This window comes from Carcharodon carcharias, chromosome 20, assembly GCF_017639515.1.
Source record: "Carcharodon carcharias isolate sCarCar2 chromosome 20, sCarCar2.pri, whole genome shotgun sequence".
In the NCBI taxonomy this organism is placed as follows: Eukaryota; Metazoa; Chordata; class Chondrichthyes; order Lamniformes; family Lamnidae; genus Carcharodon; species Carcharodon carcharias.
In genome coordinates this window covers 108069391-108093848 of record NC_054486.1, presented here as the reverse complement: position 1 = coordinate 108093848, position 24458 = coordinate 108069391, and the positions used below count along the sequence as shown (strand labels likewise).

Sequence of the window (24458 nt, the reverse complement as noted above, 5' to 3'; positions counted from 1 at the left end):
AGGAGATTTTTCATAAAATCCGCGCTGGTCACTTGGGAATAGCGAAGTGTGGAGCATGTGCACATCAAACTGTGTGGTGGCCAGGCATTTCAAAAGCAATTCAAGATTTTATCTTGTCCTGCCACATTTGCGCAATCAATAACCAATCACCCACAGAGCCTTTATTATCATCCAGTTCCCAGGTAGACCTTGGAAATGGCTGGGACGAGATCGCTTCGACTTTCGTGGCAAAGCATACCTTATTACCGTTGGTTAGCATTCCAGGTGGCTGGAAGCTAAGCTACCAGATTCCACATTACAACGGCTGAGGCTGTGATATGGGCATTATGGAACATATTCTCCGTGCATGGGTTTCTGGACGAAATCATTTTGGATAAAGGGCCACAATTCATGAATGAACACTTCAAAAATATTACAACTGTGGGGTCACTCATGTTACTAGTTCTCCTCTCCACTCACAGGTGAATGGAGAGCCTGAAAGAGCTGAGAAAACCATCAAAAAGTTAGTGACCATGAATTCTGACTGGGATTCAGCTCTGCTGAATTACAGAGTTACACCATTAACTAATGGTTTTTCACCAGCAGAACTGCTCATGGGCCAATGGCTGGAGACACAAATCCCTTTGGTGCAACAGAACCTGCAACCCAACATTACAGCAGCCAACCTTAAAAGAGCGATGAACTTAGAGAACAGCCTACATGAAAAGCAGAAGAACTGGTAATAACTCAAGGCATAGAGGCAAGACTCTAGCCCCCTTAATACCAGGACAGAAGGTCTGGATTCAAGATTGAAAATCTGAAGGCACAGTCCTTCAATGAGCAGAACAACCATGTTCTTATCTCATCCAAACACCATTGCGCACTTTCAAAAGATTCAGGAAAGTCCTGATCTTCTTAGTGCCCACATGAAGACATGTGTTTGATTACCATACGTTTTGGGATGAAGGTCTGAAGAATACATCAATCAATTGATCCATCCAATAAACTGGCCAAGACCATCACCTCTGCTCAACAGTGACAACAACAAGGTCAGGGATAGTTGTGAAAGCACCATAAAGGCTTAACCTGTGAACTTTGGACTCTGGGGGGAGGTAATGGTAGTGTAAATGTATTGTAAATAGTTTACGAAATAGTTTAACATTGTTATTAAAGAAGTTGACATTATACTTGAGGGAAGGTATAGTATAATGGGTTAATAGTTATGGTAATGAGTTAGTGATGTGTACCATGATGTAACAGTGACATCAGCGGTCATATGCTAGAGACTCTGTAAAACAGATGAAATAATCTGTACCCAAGAGAGATGTGCCTATTTAGTAGCTCATTATGGTAAATAAAGTAATTTTGAAGTAATCTACTTGAGTCAGACCAGAGTTACTCATAGTAAGAGGAAACCTTCCCAATATAGATTAAGACATGAGACCAACACACTAACTGTTATGGTTGCTGAATTTTGAAATCAGCTGAATACTAGGTGCAAATGTAAGTACAAAGACAGAGTTGATGATAGGAGGTCTGAGGAAGGTTGCACCTTTAACTGATTTATGGATCAAAACAGAAAGCAGACTGGAATGGAAACCATAGGCATATGAACTCTAGAAATGCATGGGGATTGATTAACATTTGCTTTCATTGTGATTCTAAATGTTATTATGCAGTGAATTATCTGCAGCACAAAAATCAAGTCTTTAAGGTAACACATGATACGGACAATTCTGATGTTGAGAACTATGAGGATGACCAGCCTGAAGGAATTGTATTGATTAATGGAAGCCTGAGTCCGGTGATAAGCACTTTGCTGCTGAATCATTCAACTGCAAGGTGTTGGATAACGGTTGCACCTCTACCATGTGTGGGGTGCCATATTAATATGTTCAACAGGCAAAGGAAGAAACTGGAGCCAGTCTGTCTTCGACATATGTTTTGACACAAAGCTCAGTATAACATAAATGCAGATCATTTTTCCCTTCCATACAGTTTCTCCCCCACACAAGTGGAAATGGATTCTTATGTATGTGCCCTAGCCTTTCCCCAATTAGTGTCAGCTGATCTGAATCACAACTAGAGCATGCACTTAACTGCCACAGCATTCACAACATTTAACAGATTGCTTTCTTTCTTAAGAAAAAAATGACAAGTACATATTTACACACAGGATTTCAAAATAAACTGAAGAAAGAGAAATAAATCTTACAATCCCAAGACTTAGGTCACACCTTTCTAAGACAACCAATAATTTCTCACTGGAAGTGTTCCTTTTAAGATTTAGATGACTTGTATCTACCCATTTAAGTTTAGAGATTTATTTTCTTCAACATTTGTTTCAAACTTGCAATATCAATTGACTACGTAACACTGAACACGTATAGTTTCTTCAGCATCTCCTTGATATAGAATATTCCCTAATATCTTCAATAAAAATGGTGCCTCAACAAGTGCAAGAGTTTCAGCAGCCGGGGTACTTTTTACTACTCTCCTTATTTTCTTGGATTCCCAAGCCAAAGGCCAACATTTCTTATTTTCTCCCATAAGAAATATTCTAAATCCAGCTGTGCTCAAAAACCCATCGCAAAGGTTTGCATGATAGCCATCACTAAAAATAATCAATTTTACATCGCTGGGATCACCCAAACATGGAAATTTCAGGACCGTTAAGTACAGGAAAATTGGGTGGGTTAAAGCCAATTTACACACAGCATCGTACTCCTTGAATAAGACCTGTAAAGGAACTGGACAGATTTTCAATCTGTTGTCTACACAGAAGATTTAGCACACAAGACTAAGGAAATCTTCTCTTCAATCTTTGGACATTCATATGAAGAATAACTGGAGGCACTGGAGAATAACCTGTGACTGTCAAACCATGTAGCCCGATATAAATCACTGCCTAGAGCCAAGGTACTAGAGATTGAGTTGTGGCTGTGATGTTGTATACCCCAAAGCCTTTAGAGAAAGTGAAGCTACAGTGACATTGAGGCTTGGCAGTAAGTAAAATTGCTGTGACTGTTGTCCCTCTTTCATACCTTGTCCCAAGTTAATTTGTTGGATTCTGATGCAATTCCTGTTCTGAACTTGAAGCGTGTTTCATGTTTAAATGCAGCAGAGATTCTCAGTGTCTTTTCAGGGAGAAGTATTTATTGAACTGCCTGTAAGATGGCTGCTTACAGAGATGGCAGAGGTCACCTGACAATGGAAAGTCAGATAGGACATGTAGAACTGATTGAATTTCAAACCCAAACATCCCCTTTTCATACCGAACAAAGATACAAACATCCCCCTTTTCCTAGCGAACCAAAAAATAAATATGCATGCACAATCATGTGTAGCTGTGAGTTACCCACTATACACCCACTGTTCTCATGCATTATCAACTGTTTGTTCTACTGGTCAGTCTCTGCTGGGTTGATGACTTCTAGGTCACGTCAATAGCTCCTCATGTCTTTTCCTGGCTCCATGTTGATTCTTCAAGGAGATGTTCAGGATTGCAGCTTCTTTGCATGCCTTGTCTGCCTGCCGTGTTGCCTGGCTGTTTATCTGTTGAGTTTTTTCAACTCCCACTTTGCTTTGCCAACTGTGGAATTGAGCATCATTATTTCCTCCTGGTACATTTGTGTCACCTTTGAAATTTGTTTGTTCAGATCTTGCACAGCTTGGTTCATTGAAGACTTCAATTTATCTTGCATTTTCAATGTTGTATACTCAGCTTGAATCTTGTGCTTCAATCTTCCAGTTCAGCTCTGACGTGAACATTTTCCTGTAGAACTGCTTTGTTTACCTTCGGCATCTGCATTTCATGGTACTCACGTGGTTGGCAACCATCTTGTGGATTACTTGAATGTTGTTCCCTCCCTCTGGGGTCTTCTGTCTCCCTCGCTCTGCAGTCATTTGTTTCCCTATCTCTGGGGTTCTCTGTCCCCCTTTCTCTGTTGGCACATTCCACGTTACCAATCCAAGTTTCAGACTTGCTTCAGATGAGATGAGTGGCCGTTGCATCTCATCTATAATCTGGAACTCTAGATCTTCCTTCTTGCCATTGCATTGAGCTCTCATACTAATTTGTCCTCTCGGTATGAGTATCCTTCCATCATATAGCCTCACATTACTTTTGAGGGCTTCATTTTTGGATCGCCATGTTGACCTACTTCACACAGGTCTGTGAAGGTCATCATGATGTATGATGCATTGTGTCTTCGTTTGCTGGATACTCTCCTTCTGCAGTCATCATTGTAATCATCACAAACCATTTGTCACCTATCGGTCTGATGGAGCCACCTGTTGTATTGTCTATAGTGTTTTGTCAGACTCTTCTGCTGATATCTTTCCAGTGGCCAGCTGTATAGGCTTCTTTCTAGCCAAACAATTGTGTGCAAAATGATTCGGCTTCTTGCAGTTAAAACACTGCTTTCCCCATGCAAGGCAATCCTTCTTTTCCCTTGTATGATATCCTCCACAATATTTGCATCCTGCCCTTTGTCTGCAATTGCTCTGCTCTTTCAGTCTGTAATGTCATTCAGCATAATGCATCTTCTGGCCTGCTCTGCCATACATATGCTCTAGCTAATGTTTTACAACTTCCACATTTTTACATACGTCTATCACTTTCTTGTGCATAGGTTTCTCCTTTTTCAGTAGATATGTTCTCACTGAGGGGTCTCATATGCCTAAGACTAATCTATCTTTAGTCAGATCATCTTTTAGCTGTACGAATTCACAGGATTCTGCAAGCTGTATTACTGCAGTCACATACTATTCAATGGTCTCATTTTCACCTTGAGCTCCAGTGTTGATGACAATGTTCATACGTAACGTTCACTCGGGATTAAAAGCATTCGTTTAAAGCTTTCAAAACCTCTGCCATCTGTTTTCTTAGTTTGTTGATTAAATTTAGGATGGTAGCAGTCCCTCCCCAGTGTTACTCTTATTGGTTCTGGCTTGTTAATTAACTCATTGCAAGTGGAAAAACTGTCAATTCTGCCATATATTGCCTTTCATTTCAACAGGAGCTGGGAGGGGAAAGTTTACAGCAGCAATGTTACTCACTCAGTATTTTACTTGCAGCCTTCGGTTTGTGTTCACTTTTCCTTGTCCTTTTTTTAGCAGTTTTTAGCAGATTTGAACATTTCTGTGAGCCTGGGTTCTTAGTGTCTTCTCTGCAGCATTTGCAGGATTTCAAATCTCTATTTTAGCTCCACTTCTGAACACCATGTTTTGTGTTTAAAGAACAGAGCTTCTCAGTGTCTTCACAGTGAGAGGTCTTTATTGAAGTCTGTGAGATAGCTGCATACAGAGATTGCCTCATAGCAGAGGTCACCTGGCCACGGAAAGTCAGAAAGGGTGTGTAGAACTGATTACATCTCGCGCTTGAAAACCCATCACCAAGGTTTGTATGAGACGCATCACTAAAAACAATCAATTTTATATTCTTGGGATCACCCAAAGCTGGAAATTTCAGGACTGTAAGTACAGGAAAATTGGGTGGGCTAGAGCTAATTTACACACAGCATGGTGCCCCCAGAATAAGACCTGTAAAGGAACTGGACAGATTTTCAATCTGTTGTCTATACAGGAGATTCAGCACACAAGACTAGGGAAATCTTCTCTTCAATCTCTGGACGTTCATATGAAGAACAACTGGAGGTACTGGAGAATAGCCTGTGGCTGTGAAACCATGTAACCTAGTATGAGTCACTGCCTGGAGCCATGGTACTGGAGATTGAGTTGTGGCTATGAAGTTGTATATCCCAGTGTGTTAAAACCTTCAGAAAAAGCGAAGCCACAGTCACTTTGGAGGCTTGGCACTAAGTAATATTGCTATAATTTAAGTCCCCCTTCCATCACCTTGTTCCAGGTTAACTTGATTGATACTGATGCAGTTCCAGTTCTGAACTTGAAGTGTTCCCCCTGCTTCAAAGAAGGCCCAACAGTTGGGTTGGAATATGTTTGCCAAAGCAACTCATGAAGCAGGTGTCTGCCATACTCAGCTTAATCTGTCCGCAGCAGTTGAAAAGCCTCCATGGGATAACTCCACAAACAATATATACAAGGGAACAAATGTGTTGTTGAAATTCATTAAAGCCAAGGTTATATGAACATAGAAAGCCAAAGGAGATTCATGGCAACAGACATCATCACCAGAGACTATGGCCAGGATTTTCCACGCCTGATCAAGTCGTAGCGAGATTGTAAAATCTCACGAGAAGGCCCTAAGCACTTTTCCCGGTGATGTAAATCGGGAAGTGATTGTCCCCTCCTCCTAGTAATGGCGGGCCATGTTTCCCGCTACCAGACATTGGTAATTTAATTTAAATATATTTGCATAACATTACTGTGGCCACATGCTGGAATTCCCCATCTACGTCAAATTTAAATCCCCGTCGGTGTGATTTTAGAATGGTGGGGGGAAGAAAATAGCCAGGCAAATGGAAGAACATGTCAAAGACGAGCACTCTTCCAAGGCTGAAACTGTCTAGCTTGAGCTCAATTGACGTACGTGGAGTCAGGCTAGTCAAGCAATTGTGCCAGGGGTCCAGAACCAATGGTCACGGTCTGAGGATATGGGGTAGACCATTTAGGACAGAGGAAAGGAGAAATGTCTTCACCCAGAGAGTGGTGAGCCTGTGGAATTCATTACCACAGAAAGTAGTTGAGACCAAAACATTTTATGTTTTCAAGAAGGAATTAGATATTGCTCTTGGGGCGAAAGAAATCAAAGGGTATGGGGAGAAAGCAGGAGCAGGCTATTGATTTGGATTATCAGCCATGATCATAATGAATGGCGGAGCAGGCTCGAAGGGCCGAATGGCCTACTCCTGCTCCTAGTTTCTATGTTTCTATGCACCCACTCAAACAGCACTAATTCCTGACAGTACCAATGATTGCTCCTCTACTTTTAACCCCTCATGTGCAGACTTCAAAATCAAATGAGTGCCATGGTGCTGCAGAACCATTGGGCGACTGTGCAAGCCTAAGAATCCTGTTGGGAAAGATGGCCATGGAACACTGATGGAGGGGTGCACTCCTAATCTCTTGCCTTATGTTTAAGTGGGCATTGAAAAGTTACCCTCATGGTTCAAACAAACTATGAAGCCTTGGAGTGCAGTTTAGGACAATGTGAAATGAGAGTTCAGGATGCAGTCGAGTAACCAAAGCTTTTGGCACTCTGTCAGAACACACAAGTAAGCTACTTAGCAACAGCTCCCTTATAGATTTTAACTAGAAAAATCCAGTAATATTACTCAAGGCAAAAGCTGCTGCTACTTTAATAAAGCATACACACAAATTCTCATTTTCTTCCATTCTGCTGTGGAAATCCGAAGGAAGTTCAGAAACACACTACTTTCCGCAAACAAAGACTTTTCTGGCTTGAAACTGGATGGCTGCTTCAAATTCACAACTTTTCTCAGCATAGAGCCGATCTCAGGACATCTCCCTCAAACAGCCACTCAGCTCAACTAAACATCTCCCTTAAATATTGAAACAAAAACAAAAATTGCTGGCAAAACTCAACAGGTCTGACAGCATCTGTGGAGAGAAAGACAGAGTTAACATTTCGAGTCCGTATGACTCTTCTTCAAACTAAAGAGAAGTAAAAATGTGGTGAAATATATACTGTTTAAGGGGGGTGGGACAGGTGAAGCTGGATAGAAGGCCAGTTATAGATGGAGGAAAGGAGAGATTGCAAAAGATGTCATAAACAAAAGGTCGAAGGGGTGTTGAGGGTGATGATACTGGCTAAAGAAAATGGTAAAGGTGACATTAAGAGTAGAAAGCAGAATGAGCAAGGGACAGATGGCCCTAGTGGGGGTGGTGTGGGGGGAGGGGGCGTTGCGGGAAAACAGATCAAAATAGGCTAAAAGGTGGGGATAAAACAATGAATGGAAATACATTTTAAAAAGTAATAATAATAATAGAAATAGGTGGGGAAAAAATATATATCAAAAAATTTAAAAACTAATATTTGAAAAAAGGGGATCAAAAAAGGGGTGAAGATGGAGGAGAGAGTTCATGATCTGAAGTTGTTGAACTCAATGTTAAGTCCAGAAGGCTGTAAAGTGCCTAATCAGAAGATGAAGTGCTGTTCCTCCAGTTTGCGTTGAGCTTCACTGGAACATTGCAGCAGGCCAAGGATGGACATGTGGGCATGAGAGCAGGGTGGTGTGTTGAAATGGCAAGTGACTTTGAAGCTGGGCAAACACTGTGTTCAAAAGGTTACACACTGCACAGGGGAAAGGCCCTAGACTATGACACTTGCCTTCATTTTGTGCAGGAACCAGGGTTTCACATCTGATTGACACGAACACTGCTCATCATAACAAGGAGCCACAGGCAAGGAGACATTCTTGGGAGTGTACTTACAATGGTCAACATTACGTACAAGTGATTAACACCCATGCCTATGTTGTGCAACTGCATCTTCTTGACCTTTCTAACCCTGCCGCCACATCTTGGTGCATCCCTGACAACCACAGCGGAGGTGGAGGTGGCCTGCTGACCCCTACGCCTTGCTGTCTGTGATGACTTTAGTGTGTGTCCTCTAGAAGGCCGACACCTGGAGGGCCCCGCCTGCTTTCGGGGTCCTGCGCTGTGGCAGTACCACCCTCCTCGGCCTGTGGAGCTAGAGCTGCTGGGGTCACAGGAACAGGGGATTCTGATAGGCCAGTCACTCCCGGAGTCACCTGGGTGTATGGCCCCAGGATGTGTGCCTGCAGAACCTCCATCCTATGGGTGCCCAAGGGCCCCTGACTGACCCCTTGAGAGGAAGAGGCAGCTATAGTGAGCTTGAGGTGCTTTGCCCCCCTCCCCCCACCCTTGCATTGACACTGATGGATGCCAGCAAGTGCCTCAGCGATGGAGTGCAGCTCCTGAAGCAGTGTGGGACCTATGTCCTGGACCAAGTTCTCCACAGCAGCCGCCACTCTACCAGTGTTGACCTAGGTGTGTTGGCATGCCGGTATTATCATCACGGATTCCTCCTTCCTGCCGTGTAATCTGAGGAGGACAGCAGACATCTCTTCCCAATGTTTCCAAGCTTGTCTTTGCAGCTCCAGCAACTGTGTCATGACCAAGTCCAGAGGCTCCTCATCTGACTCGGGCTCAGCAGATTCCTGATCTTCAGCAATTCTCCAAGTACTGGCACCCTGGGATGTCCCTGTCTCCGCCTGCTGTGGATCAGGCAGTGCGATGTGCTCACCAGGAAGTGACCACAAGACTGCTCTAGAACTAGGTGCCACCGAGGTGTGTGTCTCTGCGCTGGTGGAGGGTGTGCGTGAGCTCTGTGATGGGTCTTCAATGTCGGTGTCTGCGGATTCCTCTTCCGTGGTGTTCTCGGGGTTGGAGCCAAGGACCTTGCTCCTGGACCCTCTCAACTGATTTCCATATGTGCCTGCGAAAGAAAGGAGAGATACAGGGCATGGCAGTGGCTTGTGAAACAGGAGACATCACTCGCAGTATGGTCGTCTGATGGATGTTGCAGTGCTGGATCCTCACTGGTTGAGCAGTCCACATCCTCGAATTGCTCTATTTTCAAAATCTGTCAAAACCTTGAGTTCGGGCATTTCTCTACCAGCCTGGGACCACTCCCTTTTGTTGTGTGCCAGCTTGTCCTGCATGAATACAGTTGAAGAGAGTGTAAGCAGGGTGCCTGCCAAGCCAGATGAGAAGATGTGGGTGGTAAGCGGTGCCATGGACGGGATGAGGACACAATCCACATGGCCGATGAAGGTGTGCGTGAGACAGTGAGTGGTGATGACCCTTAAGCTGGCAATGAGTGAGATCCCTGTAGATGTGTGATGGGCTTCTGAGTGTATGAGTTGAGAGTGATGAGAAGAGTAACTTACCCAGGCAGAATGGAGGAGATCATTCATCCTCTTTCGGCACTGGGTGGCTGTCTTCTTTTGGTGTGTGGTGATGCTGACCACCACTGCCACCACCTTCCATGCTGGATTGCTGGCCTTTGCCCAGAACAGGGGTAGAGGACATCAGTGGGCCTCCACTGCATCCAGTAGGTGCTCAAGGAAGGCATAGCTAAATTTGGGGGCAGCATGTTTCATAGCTTTGGCATCTATCAGTTCCCAGCAGCTCCCTATCCCTTGGAGAGTGATAGCTCTGTGCAGGGGTAGCCTTTAAATATGGCGCCTGGATTGCAGAAGCTCTGAGGTCATGCCAGGAGGGCGAATCCAAGGCTGCCCCATCAGCAATCCAACATAAAACCCGTGCCTCTGATATTTTTTAACAGCCAATTTCTTGGTTCAAAGCCCTCGTGAGTGCAAAGGGTGGATGATGGCCAGGTAATGGTCAATAGCTGTCCAGGTCAGAAAGTAAACACTGGCTTAGATATATAAAGTCAACTATCTTGCAGGAGATCTCACTATACATCTATCACACCCATCTGATGTAATAAATGATCCACAGAGGCAGGGTCACAAGGTTAAAACTATCAGTTCTTCAGAGGTTCAGCACATGGGTGACAAGCATTCCAGTTTAATTTATTGTAAAGTACAGTAATAGTGGGATGTATGTGTGTGTGTGTGTGTGTGTGTGTGTGTGTGTGTGAGAGAGAGAGAGACTTAAATGGATTAAAGGCAACTGGTCTGAAGGCATGTAAATTTGGTAAACATGGGGGATGTTTAGAATGTAAAGTGTAAAAGGACATTTGCTTTTGTAAATAAACTAGACTAGCTTGAATTCAAAAGAGGGAGTGAAATATTTACACCTAGCTAGGAGAAGTTATGAAAGCTTGTTTATTTTTCCCAAAGATTACTAGTAAAACTTAGTGCTATGAGAGATTTTTATTATCTGGAAGGTAAAGTCCAAAGATGTGGTGAAACAACAGGTATTTGCATTCAAAGGGGAAAATGTGTATAAAGGAGCAAAGGCTGTGTGTAAGGGTAGGCAGTTTAAGATTCAACAAGTGTGAAATGCCTTTAGCCTGCATGTACCAAATTGCTGCCTTCAGGGTCTGAAGTTAGGAGAACTCATTGTGAATTCAACTGTTCAGGATATCATTTACTTTACCCAGTTCTTTTGAAATCTAAGGCCAGAATCTTTGGGTCAGCGTGCAGGGGCAGGTCCCGCTCACTGACACGTAAAATAACACACAGTGACGTCGGGCGTGCATCCCGATGTCATCACAAGTCATTCCGATTTTCAGCTCAGCAGGTGCACACTGGAGTTGGCTGTGCACCTGCCGAACTGTCAAACAAATTAAGAAACTTAACGGGGCTGCCCCTCCAACCTAAAGGTTTGCTGGCAGGCAAAGAGCCCAGGCTGCCTTCACCTTTATCATGAAACCTTTCCCACGGGCAGGATGAGGTTTCATGAAGGATTTAAAAATCAAATAAATTTTTAAATAAAATTAATTGACATGTCCCAGCTTATGTGACACTGTCACATGAGAGGGAACGTGTCTGACTTTTTTTTTCCTTTATTTCAATTTTGCATAATAAAATTAAACAGTTTTCCGTGCTCTTTCACGCGCATGCGCGAAGGAGCACAGGCCCCAACTCAGCCTACTACCCTCGCCCACACAGGGAGCGATCAGTACTTCTGGGTGCGCGTCATGCTGGGCAGGCCTTAATTGGCCCGCCCATGTTAAATGGCGGCGATCAGCTGTGCACCCATTCCCACGATGGGGAGAAAATTCTCCCCTAAGTGTTTTACTGTTGCTTTAATGAAAGTGTAACTGGGAATCAGATTAACTCAGGGATTTAAAAGTTATTGTAGCAATAATTTGTAGACATATATATGTGCTTACAATCTTATCTCTTATTAGATGTTTAATTTAGTTTTATAAAAACCTCTTAAGACTTAGTGGTCTTATTATTACTGAATTCAAAGCCCAGATCTCGAAACATACAAATTGAAAATTAGTTGTGACAGTTGTTTCAAGTTTCCCTCTAGGATTTGAGCAGCTCAGCATTTACCATCTGCTGTATCATGACAGAGCTGTATGTGTAATCTCTGTCTTTAATGCCCATATCCACCAGTCAAAATTACTTTGTTTTACCCTTTCAAACTCAATATAAGTTTGCCCAGGCTTTTTTCTCATATTCCTAAATTTCTGCCTGTATGCCTTAGGAACCGACTCATATACACTCAAAATAGCCTTTATTACTACATCATAGTTCACCGACATTTCTTCTGACAATGAAGCACAAAACTCATTTGCTGTACCCACCAACCTGGATTGTAACAACAATGTCCAGTTTTCCTGTGGTCAATTTCATCTGTTTAGCTATCTTCTCAAATGAAAAAAAGAATGATTCAATGTCTCTTTCCTCAAACTTTGAAAGAGCTTGTACAAATTTAAACATCTTCCCACTGGGTTCTGAAGTGGAAATAAGTCCTTCTTCGCCTCCTGATGTCTCTTTTTTGACTGCTAGAATTTTAGCTGGAATTCACAGTCTCTCTCTTTTTCTCTTTCCTGCCTTTCTGCCTGTTCCCTTTGAAATGCCCTTTCTTTTTCTTTTTCTGTTGCCTCAAGCTCAAACTTTTTCATTTGCAACTGAATTTGAGCCCATCCCAATGAAACACCCGTTGGAGAACTTGGTCTCTCAGGCATTCCTTCCAATTTCAAATGCTGTGCTATACCTTCAATTATGTCTGATTTTGTCACCCCTGCAAGTAACCCTAATTGTAACTTATCTGCCAATTCCGTTAATTTAACTTTATTTGCTTCTTGTAAACCAACCAAAGTAATAACTTCAAGTGAGACAAGTCTTAGCAACTGCCAAAGCCATATTGCAGTCTCACCAGTTTAAAGATACTTCACACCAACTCCTGAACTCAAAATGCTTCTCGTACTCATAACCTTAAGATTCACCAACTCCAAACCAATCCAGGAATATCAAATATATCCTGCAAAGAGCCCCCAGTTTTGTTCTGGCACAGTGGATGGTAAATGCTGAGCTGTTCAAATCCCAGAGGGAAATTTGAAATAGCTGCCAAAATTATTTTACAATTTGTATTTATTTCAAGATGTGTGCCTTGAGTTCAGTAGTAATAAGATCACTGAGTCTTATACCTTTCTTACAAGACTAAAATAAACCTTTAATTTAAAAAATGATTTTAAGCACATACATAGGTTTACAAATCACTATGATAACTCCTAGCTCCCCTAGTTAACCTAACTTCCAGCCAGACTTTTCGAGTCGGCATGTGGGGGCAGGGCCCGCTCATCGACATGTAAAATGATGCACGTTGACGTCGGGCATGTGTCCCAACATCACCGCGCGTCATTCAGATCTTGAGTTCAGCGGTCGCACACCGGAGGCGGCTGCACGCCTGCCAAACTGTCAAAGGCCTATTAAGGCCATTTAAACACCAATTAAGCTAACTAACTAAGCTGCCCGTCCAATCTTAAGTTTGGCGGGCAGGTGAAGAGCTCAGGTGGCCTTTGCATTTATCATGAAACCACAACCACGGGCGGGATGAGGTTTCATGAAGGTTTTTAAAGTTTAATGCAAATTTTTAATAAAATTCATTGACATTTCCCAGCTGACGTGACATTGTCACATGAGCGGGGTCATGTCTTAAGTTTTCTTTTCGTTAATAGAATTTTCAAATATCAAACTGATCACAGTAGCTCTGTGCCTCAGGGAGATTTCTGTGCTCCTTTGCGCGCATGCACAAAAGAGCGTAGGCCCCATCTCAGCCTACTCCCCCCGCCCACACAGGGAGCACACAGTACTTCCGGACACGCGTCACGCTGGGTGGGCCTTAATTGGCCTGCCCATGTAAAATGGCAGTGCACAGCTGATCGTAGGCAGCGATCAGCTATGCGCCCGCCCACGCCCCTACCTGAAAATTCTCCTCCCAATAACACCTTCATTAAGGCAACAATAAAATACATGGATTTTAAAAGAAAAGTAACAGGATACCCTGACCAATCAAATATTAAGTGGAGTTTTCTTAACTTCAGTTCTTGCAGACATCAGTTTGAGGTTTCAGAGGCTGGAGGCTTTTCACAGTCTTATATCTTAGAATTCCTTCCTTCCTTCCTTACAAATAACCTCATCTCCTTCATACATATTTTCACCTTTGAATGTAAATCCCATTGTTTCAATATGTCTTTGTACTTTACCTTTCTAATAATAAAAATCTTTCATAGCACCAATTTTATCAGTAAGCTTTGGGGAAAATAAACACACCGTTTGGCTTAGCTTCTGTTGGCAAGGTGTAACACCTTACCACCTCTTTGAAATTCACTACTCTGTTTCATCAAAAAATGCAAATTTTCCCTTTCCACCTCACATTCTAAAACTCTAGCCATATTTACCTATTTAGCATTTCAAACCAAGCTTCTCTTCTGACACATCAAAGCCTTCAGACCAGCTGTCTTTAATTCAATTAAGTCACACACACACACACACGCATACACAGCCCAGACCCCACTATTCCTACCTTACAATAAATTCCAATAACATTATTAAAATTATTATATCTTCCTAACATACATTAAGGGTTAATCTGGGACTGAGTACAGTACTGCCGAGCGGTGATATAAGCATGCACATTACCTGGAGCTTAAGTCAGCAGTATAGAACTAGGTAACAACATGTAAGGACATGCCATGGAGACCTCTCCATACCTGTACCCTCTACTGTAAATATGTACATAGTTCAATAATGTTAATAAAGTCTTCTTGGTAACTTCTACAAGGCTGTTTAATGGTGTCTAGACAGTACACACCACAAGTAGTGACAAAACAAAAATACATGGTGGCAGCTCGAGATCAAAATTAACATCATCTGTAAAAAGGCTTAAAAAGTCAAGAAAAGAAAACCAGCAACAAATTTCTGTTGGAAAAAAACCTAATTCAAAAAGCAAGAAGCTGAGAAAACTCACCTGAAAAGCTCCAGGAGATCCAGAAGATCTTCTCCAGCGACAGAAGATCCTGGCAGCAGAAAAAAAGGCAGAAGTTAAGCTCAAGCTGAAGTCTCCACTGGATCCCTCTGGAAACAGCTTCAACAAAGCAGGGCTAGTAGGCAGCAGCCTGCAGGGTGAGGTACAACTTTTTTAAGCTCCAGGGAAGCCAGGCCTGTGAACTATTTTTTAAAAAATCAGTCAGGCAGAAAATTCAGTCGCACATTCTTTGCTAGCCCGACCTTCGACTTGGCGCCCCCTCCACATGGCCTCTGAGTCCTGAGCACAACAAAAAGGAAAACATCAAACACACAGAAACCCCCATTTAAATTAAAGCCCTTGTGCCTCACAAAACTTACAGCCTCCTGGCCACCAAGACTTCCCTCCTCCTACTCCTGACCCGACACATGGTAGGCCACCGTCCTTCAACTGACCCATAGTCATGAGCTGACCCACTGCCATTTTGTAGCTCCTTCCTCCTCCCAGGCCATCGCCACCATTTTAAAAGTCCCCCCAAAAGTCTGAAGCACACAAAAATCTTCTCATCGGCTATACCAGTGACGCCATTTTGAAACCCTCTGATTTCTTAAAGGGACACCCACACTTTAAAATTTTTCAACCATGGATCACAATTCTTCATTGCCATCCCCAACATGCATTGCCTAAGGCCCGGGACAATCTCACAACGAAGTTATTGGAGAAAAAAGTTCCTCAGATATTGCAAGGCTGCAGTACTAAATAAAAAGTCAAAGGCAGAACAAGTTAGCACATTGCTTTAAGCAATTGTACCAACTGCAGATGATATCATCGCCAGGCAAGTCACAGATGAATCATCTGCTAAGTTTGAAGATGTTATAAAATCTTTTGAACTCCTTTTCAACCTCTGATCCAACAAGATCTTGGAACGTGTCAAATTTAACAGGGGAGTTCAGCAGCCAGGGGGCCTGGTGATTCTTTTATCAACGACCTCTACCGCATGGCAGAAGGATGCGAATATGGAGATCTGAAATCAGAACTCATCCGAGACAGAATCATGGTGGTGTTGCAGACAATTCTCTCCGACATTCTCCAAGGAAGACCTCAATTTTGACAAGGTTGTCCAGCTATTCAGGCTATCGGTGCTGCGAAACCAACATCAGACCATTCACAGAGGCGAGAGTAATTCGTGGGGCAGAAGCCACACTTCAGTCCACCACATCCAGCCACAGAAGCACAGAGACTGCCTGAGCCAGGGTAAGCCAACCCCCAACCATCCTGTTGAATGATCATGCCAGCGCTGCAGAGCAAAGCACAATCACAGGAAGGACCAATGTCGAGCCAGTGCTGCTAAATGCTTCCACTGTCACAAACTGGATCACTTCAGAAGACTAGCCAGTTGTGCCCTCCGCACCATGCAGACAATCCGAGAGCCATCCACAAAGTCGGGGTCATCGACCCAGAAGATGCACAGCCCTTCTTCTTAGGCAACATCAGATGATACAGCTCCTTCTTCTGGAATGTGGACATCTCAGTAAATGGGCATCTAACCAATTTCAAGTTAGATTGTAATGCCAGAGTGACCATCTTATCAGACAATGGCTCTGAGGCCACTGGTTCCGAACCACGGATGCCCCATTCTACGGTGCAGGGTCGTTGGGATGATTCGAGTCATCAAGGTATAGTGACAAATAGATCACAGAAGTTATGTACATTGTGCAAAATCAGATCTTTTCACTCTTCAGTAGAGGTGCCTGCATAGCGCTTGACCTGCTTCAACTGGCCAAAGATGTGAAGACAGCCATGGTCTCCACGCAGCCAGAAACTTGTCCTCCCAAGAGCCACAAGACAACAACCCAATGTTGAATTTGTTTGTAACCTCTCTTCCCTGTTTGAAAAACAGGCCTGTTCTTCTCCTTTTCAGGTCCTGAACTGAACCAACCCACAGCATAGGAGATTACCACAGCCCCGATAGTGGAAGTGACACCAGAGCCAGAACAACTTCCAGTAGAGCCTCTACTTCCACCAGCGCCGACTGTGAAGCCGGTTGAGATTACGGCCTATACACAGCCTCTGAAACTACCAGTTTGAAAGCACATAGTCCACAGGAACCAATGCAAACACTACTCAACAAAGGTGAGCCACCTCTACACTCTTCTTCCATCCACTGGCGGCTCCCCCTCAACCCCAGAAGACTTCCAGATTTTGGAAAAGGCAGAAGAAGGGACGCGACCGATAGTCAGGCAGATCCTCCCATCCTCCCAGAAAGAAATGACCACCACTCACAGTACCAAATCACCACCACAGCAACCCGACCAAACAGGTTTGGTGCAACACTCGCCAATCCGAAAAGTGCATGAAGCCATGCACTCCAACTGAAAATCACAATCATGATCAATAGCCCCTAGATGCTATCACTCTCACGACTGGACAGCAAATGAGTCATGGCAGGAGTACAAGACCTCCAGCCCGCCTCAAAGCCTGATTTCAAAGACTTGACAGGGGAGATAAGGTAGTATGAACTCTGTTACTGCATGCTGTTAATGTTGTAATGTTAATCACAAAACAGTTTAGAGTTAGTTATAGTTGCAACGCTGACAACACAAGAGTTCAATCAAACTGTAAGTAACTATTGTCAGTCTATATCCAGGGGCTAAAGACTTAAAGGGACGTGCAGTGGAAGGATCCGGTACATTAAGGATTAACCCGGGACTGAGTATAATACCGTCCAGGACAAAGCAGGATTGGTACCACATTCACAAACATTCACTCCCTCCACCACTGATGCACAGTGGCAGCAGTGTGTACCATCTACAAAATGCACTGCAGGAATTCACCAAGGCTCCTTAGATAGCACCTTCCAAACCCACGAGCACTAACATCTAGAAAGACAAGGGCAGCAGACACATGGGAACACCACCACCTGGAAGCTCTCCTCCAAGTCACTCACTATCCTGACTAGGAAATATATCACCATTCCTTCACTGTTGTTGGGTCAAAATCCTGGAACTTGCTTCCTAACGGCACTGTGCATGTACCTACTGCAACGGTTCAAGAAGGCAGCTCACCACCACCTTCTCAAGGGCAATTAGGGGTGGGCAATAAATGCTGGCCCAGCCAGCGAAGCCCACATCCCGTGAATGAATTTTAAAAAGGCACCTGGCCTAGAGTTTAATTCAGCAGCATACAGCTAGGTAACAACATGTAAGGACATGCCATGGAGCCCTCTCCATACCTGTACCCTCTACTGTAAATATGTGCAAAGTTCCATAATGTTAATAAAGACTTCTTGGTAACTTCCACAAGACTGCTTACTGGTGTCTAAGCAGTATACACCACAGGCAGTGACAACCCAACAAAACAGTATACTTCCTTTCAAAGGTAAAGTGGCAAAGACTTGAAGGCAAAACATTTGCAGGACTACAGTGAAAGAGTAAGGGAAAGGACTCATTAAACTACTCTATCAAAAAGCCTGCTCAGGCAGTATGGGTCCAATGGCCTCCATCTACATTGTATCATTCTATCATCTAAAGTCCACAAATAGCCAAATCTATGTGTCACCCTGTTACACTTATCCCTTAGTACTAGGCTCTGAGTTATAATATTCTCTGTTACAGCCTAACCTCAGTATAAGGCTCTTAGTTATACCACTCATTCTATTACCCGCCCTTGCCTCAGTGTAAGGCTCTCAGTTACAACACTCTCTGTGTTCCCTCCACACTTAATATAAGGCTCTAAGTTATAACACTCCCTCTATTATACACCCCATCCTTTCTATAACGATCTGTCTGTTACATCCCATTGTCAGTATAAAGCTCTGAGTTACATCACTCTAACAATGAGCTCCCTAAAATATAATTGTCGCATCAAAAACATTAATATTGTGCAAGCAAAATTGAATCCTTTCAGACTTGACTATCTCCTGTTTCCAACATAGACCAGTTGAATAGTGCTAAAGTCCCCTCTTCCTTTTGTCAGTCTATTTTCTTGTTCCTTGTCCTATGAATACTTTCCATATTTCCCGACTTTGCTGTACTAAAACCACAAAACTCTGCATTACCTAATGATTTCTCGAGCTTAACCTCACCCACTTATGCAAAACTAATCAGGTATCTTGATCTTTAACTGTGCTAATGAATATACCATGGCCTTTTAGACCGTCCCTATTGACTTCTAAAGGAACCAGCTGACGGGAAACTTTCCTTTATTAGCTGAAGTATAGAATGTGAGAGCTGGGAGGTTATGTTAAAACTGTATAAACATTAGTTAGGCCACAACTAGAGTACTGCGTACAGTTCTGGTCACCACATTACAGGGTAAATATGGTCACATTAGAGAAGGTACAGAGGAGATTTACGAGGATGTTGCCAGGAATGAAGGATTTTAGTGATAAGGAAATATTGGATAGGCTGGAGTTGTTTCCTTTGGAACAAAAAAAGCTGATGGGAGATTTAATTAAGGGGTATAAAATTATGAGGGGACAAGATGGAGTGGATAGGAAGGACCTGATTCCCTTAGCAATGAGGTCAATAACTAGGGGGAAAAGATGTAAAGTAATTGGCAGAAGGATTAGAGGGAGGTTGAAGAGAAATTATTATCACTCTGAGTGTAGGGGTTTGGAGCTCACTGAAAGGGTGGTAGGGATAGAAACTTTCATCACATTTACACTTGGACCTGCACTTGAGATGCTGTAGCTACAGGGTCATATGCCAAGACCTGAAAAGTGGGATTAGGATGGATAGCTCTTCTCGGCCTGCACAGCTATCAGCCAAATAGTCTCCTTCTGTGCTGTAAATGTTCTGTGTTTCTAAACCTGGTAGAGGAATCCCAAATCATAAACAACCAGCACTAAGGAGGAAAAAGTTCTTTATTAACCAGACCAATTACTTTAGTGCTGTAGCTTCTGTCATAGTTAGTTATGTCCTAATAATGATCGATGCAGCTCACACTACCAAACTGGGACAACACTGGGCTGAAGATACTTCTATCATCGCCTGTCATTCATTTTCATATGCTAAATGAGCTTTGGGCGCATTGGTTGGGAGTAATTCTAAAGAAGGAAAAAAGGCAAACAGTTCTATTTGTGCTTACCTAAAGGCCTATTGCTGAATGACCAGGACTTTCCAATTGCTTTGAGACAAACTCATCAATACCTTATATGAAGCAAATTCTATGCTCAATCCATTTGGAGAAGGAATACACTATAACAGGCAGGAATGAATTATTTATATAGATCAAAACTGAATGATCAGTCTATACGGGACAGGACTGATGATTCTACATTGGAATAGGACCAAATTACCTGTATGGATCATCACTGAATACACTATATAAGTGGAGCAAGTGAACGTGGGAGAATATGTGGGAGAAGAGAAAGGAACAATCCAAAGTAGAACTTCTAAATTGGAAGAGGATTAACTTCACTGGGATGAGAAGAGATCTCGTCAGGTGAAATGGAACCAAAGTTTGACAATATAAACCAGACCAACAGGTGACCTTTAACAAAAATGAGTTTCAGAACCCACAGTAATGTGGTTAACTATTAACTGTTAGGGATGGGCAACAAACACTGGCCTTGCCATTGATGCTAACGACCTGTGAAAGAATAAAGAAAAAAAACATGTTGCAGGACTGGATCCTTTGAATGGAGCAACACTGAATGCTCTATACGGAACAGGTCTGGATGCTCTATATGGGATAGTATTGCATGCTCCATCTAGAGTAGGATTGAGTACGTTATAAGGGACAGGATTGAGTACACTATAAGGATCACAACAGACTGCTCTGTATGGAGTAATATTGAATACTCTATATAAAGGCAGGAATGACTTTTTTGTATTAGACAGGATTGAATGTTCGTTACAGAGCAGGATTGGATTCTCCATACATAGCAGGATTGTTAATTCCAAATGGAGCAGGATTGGATGCTCTATATAGAGCGAGACTGGTTGCTTTAGACATCTGAGATTGATGGTGGTGTCATTATATTTGTTATGATTCCAGCTAATGTTACTACTGGACAAGCCAGATCCCAGGGTGGAAACCGGCTTGATAGATCCTAACTTTTATTTTTTTGTTTAGAAATGTGGAGGACGGATACTGAACAAAGTCATGGGAGTTAGCTGATGAACTTTTAACAAAAAAAAAATTTATTAAACAAGAAAAGATGAACTTTTTACAATACTCCTTCACCCACAAGGATATTTTTACAGATATATACAGATTCATAAAGATAACACAAGCTACATTAGCTATCTTATACACTAATGTTCACAGTAAGTACACAGCCCATGTAAACAAACAGGCGACCTGTGGTCAGGTACACCACACTCTAAAAACAAATGACAGGTGCCACCCCAAACAGAATACGATGGATCCCTCATCAACTACCCGTTAGGCATTTGTCACACTGTGAACCAACCATTCTCAATGAACACCCTCTTTCACATGAGGGTTTCCAATCTCCACTCTCGAAGAACTCACTTTGGAATCTTCTCCCAAATGATGCTTTCTCTCAGTGACCATCCACAAGGGTCCACTTCCAAGGTTTCGAACTCTCCTTCCATTGTTCCTCTCCCCTGGATTGCCACATGCATTCAAGCTACTCCTTTCACTCTCTGTCTCGCAGATACTTAACCATGCCAACAGAATACCACTGATTCACATGCCCATTGTAAAGGGTTACAGATCTTTGGCTGTCTCCTTGGATCTTCTGGCTTCTCCCAAGCCTATTTTGCTTTAAGTCTGCATTCTGCAGCTTTCTCCCTTTAAGCTTGGAGCCTTCCTGTGCTCCTCACTCTCAACTTCACTTAACAGGACCTTTTCCAGACTCCTGTTCTTCCTTGACTAAAAGTCTTCTTGGGACCCCTCCTTTCTGTCTCACTCCTTGACTTTGGGACCTTTCATTTCTTTTGGGAAATCTGCTCTCTCTGCAGTTCCCTCTGCTGTGTCCAGCCCCTCCCGGTTCTTGGTTTCAACTGAACTCAAAACTACTTTTACCTTTGTCTCTGTCTCTATGGGTGCCTCTCTCCAAACCCCTGTTGCTACGCAACAGCAGTTTTTCTACCTTACGCTTGTTTTAACTTTCCTTCAAGAGTCATAAAACCTTATTAAAATGCAGGCATCTTTTAAAGTGAAACGAAAACTCAAGCTCCCCCTTTTCTTAATACATAAATACAGAAACACAAATCAAACTTCAACTTAAAGCTGAAACGCATTCCTAACACTCACTAATACAAAGATAACTTACTTAAACCATCCCTAGTTCCTAAGATATTGGAGAATGCAGCAACAGATGCATGTAGTAGAAGAGCTTAGACATCTGCTGCCATGATATCCTTTCATAAAAGCCTCTGGGCTGTATCAATCTCAAGGCCAATATATCACTCCTGAATAGTCCAATGAAAGGTCATTGGCCAGAAATGTTAACTGTCTCTCTCACGCCACAGATACTTCCTGATCTTCTGGAAATTTCTATAATTTTCTTTAAATATAATTTTATTTCAGAATTTCACATCCACAGCCTTTTGCCTTTACCTTTCCTGAGGTTCGGTTGCAAAAACTGAATGCAGTACTTTAGGTGGGGTTTGGACATTGCTTTTATAACTGAAGAATCACTTCCTTACTTTTTGTATTTCAGCCCCTTTGAATAGTACTGAAGACTTGTGCTAGCTGCACCCTTAGCCAAGCTGTTCCAGTAGAGCGATGACACTGACATCTACCTGGCAATGTGAAAAACTGCCCAGGTATGTCTTGTCCACAAAAAGCAGGACAAATCCAACCCAGCCAACTACAGCCCCATCAGTCTACTCTCGATCATCAACAAAGTGATGGAAAGAGTCGACGATATTGCTATCAAACAGCACTTACTCAGCAATAACCTGCTCACTGATGCTCAGTTCGGGTTCTGCCAGGGCCACTCAGCTCCCCACCCGCCAGAGATTGGGTTGGGCCTGCCCGCCCGGTAGGCAGAAAATTCTGCCCAAAGACTTAAACCAGCTTTTGAGTGAAGAACTTTAATATGACACAAACCGATATCCTACTAGTAACCAAGTCTTCAGCTGAATATTTTATGTCATGCCATGGAAATTTACATTGCTTCAGTTTGTCGTGATTTTTTACATTTGTTTTTGTAAATGGGCAATGCTGGCACTTTTTTTAATTTGCTCATGGGATGTGCGCATCACTGGCTAGGCCAGCATTCATTGCCCATCCTTAATTGCCTCTGATAAGGTGCTGGTGAGCTGCATTCTTGAACTGCTGCAGTCCATCTATTGCCCATGCCTAGTTGCCCTAGTTGATGATGCACCTTCTCCTTGAACCTTTGTAGTCCTAGTGTTGACAGTATTTCCATAATGGTGTTAAGTCTGGAGATCTAACTTTGACTCAATGACAAAGGAGCAATTGTATATATCCAAATCAGGTTGAATTTTCCATTGTACCAAATATGATTTGCTTACATTTAACTACTGTGGCATGAGGAAAGTACAGTGTTTGCTGTTATAGCATTTTAGTGGAGATGGTTTTCAGTCAGCAGAGAAAAGCTGCAGAATTGGGGAGAATAGAATTACAAATGGAAAATCAGGGAATATCAAGCTGTGTCCATCTGGAAAAGGCCTATTGATACTTTATGTCAGTCTACATTTATTACTCAGGTACGAACATCTTTCTCTTTATATTTCATATCTCTTTTTTCAACTGCCAATAGATAGCAATTCAGGAGCAGGAACCTGGGATTGTTTTTACCCTCCCAAGCCCAGGATAATTTTGATTGTTTTTAAAATTAGATGTAGGCGGTGACATAGTCACTGGACTAGTATTCCAGAGACCCAGGTTAATGCTTTGGGGACCCAGGGGTTTGAATCCACCACGGCAGATGGTAGTGTTCCCATGATCTTGCTGCTGTAATCATCCCTGTGGAGTGCTGCATTAGTAGAGGTGCCATTCTTCACATGATGTGTCCAACCAACATGCTCATTGTGTTGTTTCAGGTGGATATCAGAGAACTCACAGAACTGTTTGAAGAAGAGCAGGGAATTCTATCAATGTCCCAGTCAATGTTCCTCCCTCAATCAATACGACCAAAAAAAGGTGAACTCTCATTCACTTCATTACTTTTTGTGCAATCTTACCTTACATGGCATGTCTGCTGTATTTGATTTCCTAATGATACTCAGTGCCCTTCGAAGTAATCCACTGTATGTGAAAACACTTTGAAATGTGTCTGAGGAATGTGGCAAGGTACCATATGAAGGCAAGTCTTGACTTATATAATGTTACCACTGCCAATTCCTCAGTAACAAAGAGCACACTGACTGTGAGTTGGTCATTATCTGTTCCATATGCAGCACCAGCTAACCACAGAGGATAATTCATTTTCCATTTTACCAAATGTGATTTGCTTACATTTAACTACTGCGGTGTGAAGAAAATACAGAGTTTGCTGTTATAGCGTTTTAGTGGAGATGGTTTTCAGTCAGCAGAGAAAAGCAGCTTTTCATTTGTCAAAGCTCCATCCTTCACCATTGCTAAATTCTCGGAGGCATTCTGTTACAATGCAAGTGCTTTATAATAATAAAAGCAAAATACTGTGGATGCTGGAAATCTGAAACTAAAGCAGA

General features: G+C 42.7%; 1 protein-coding gene across 1 annotated transcript in view; it reads right to left on the bottom strand.

The window, feature by feature from the left end:
* Positions 1 to 24458, bottom strand: part of LOC121292845 — a 141333-nt gene that overhangs the window by 93465 nt on the left and 23410 nt on the right. Inside the window, exon 3 of the mRNA XM_041215316.1 lies at positions 14845 to 14893. Coding sequence (XP_041071250.1) covers positions 14845 to 14893 — 49 coding nt within the window. The remainder of the gene's footprint in view (positions 1 to 14844; positions 14894 to 24458) is intronic.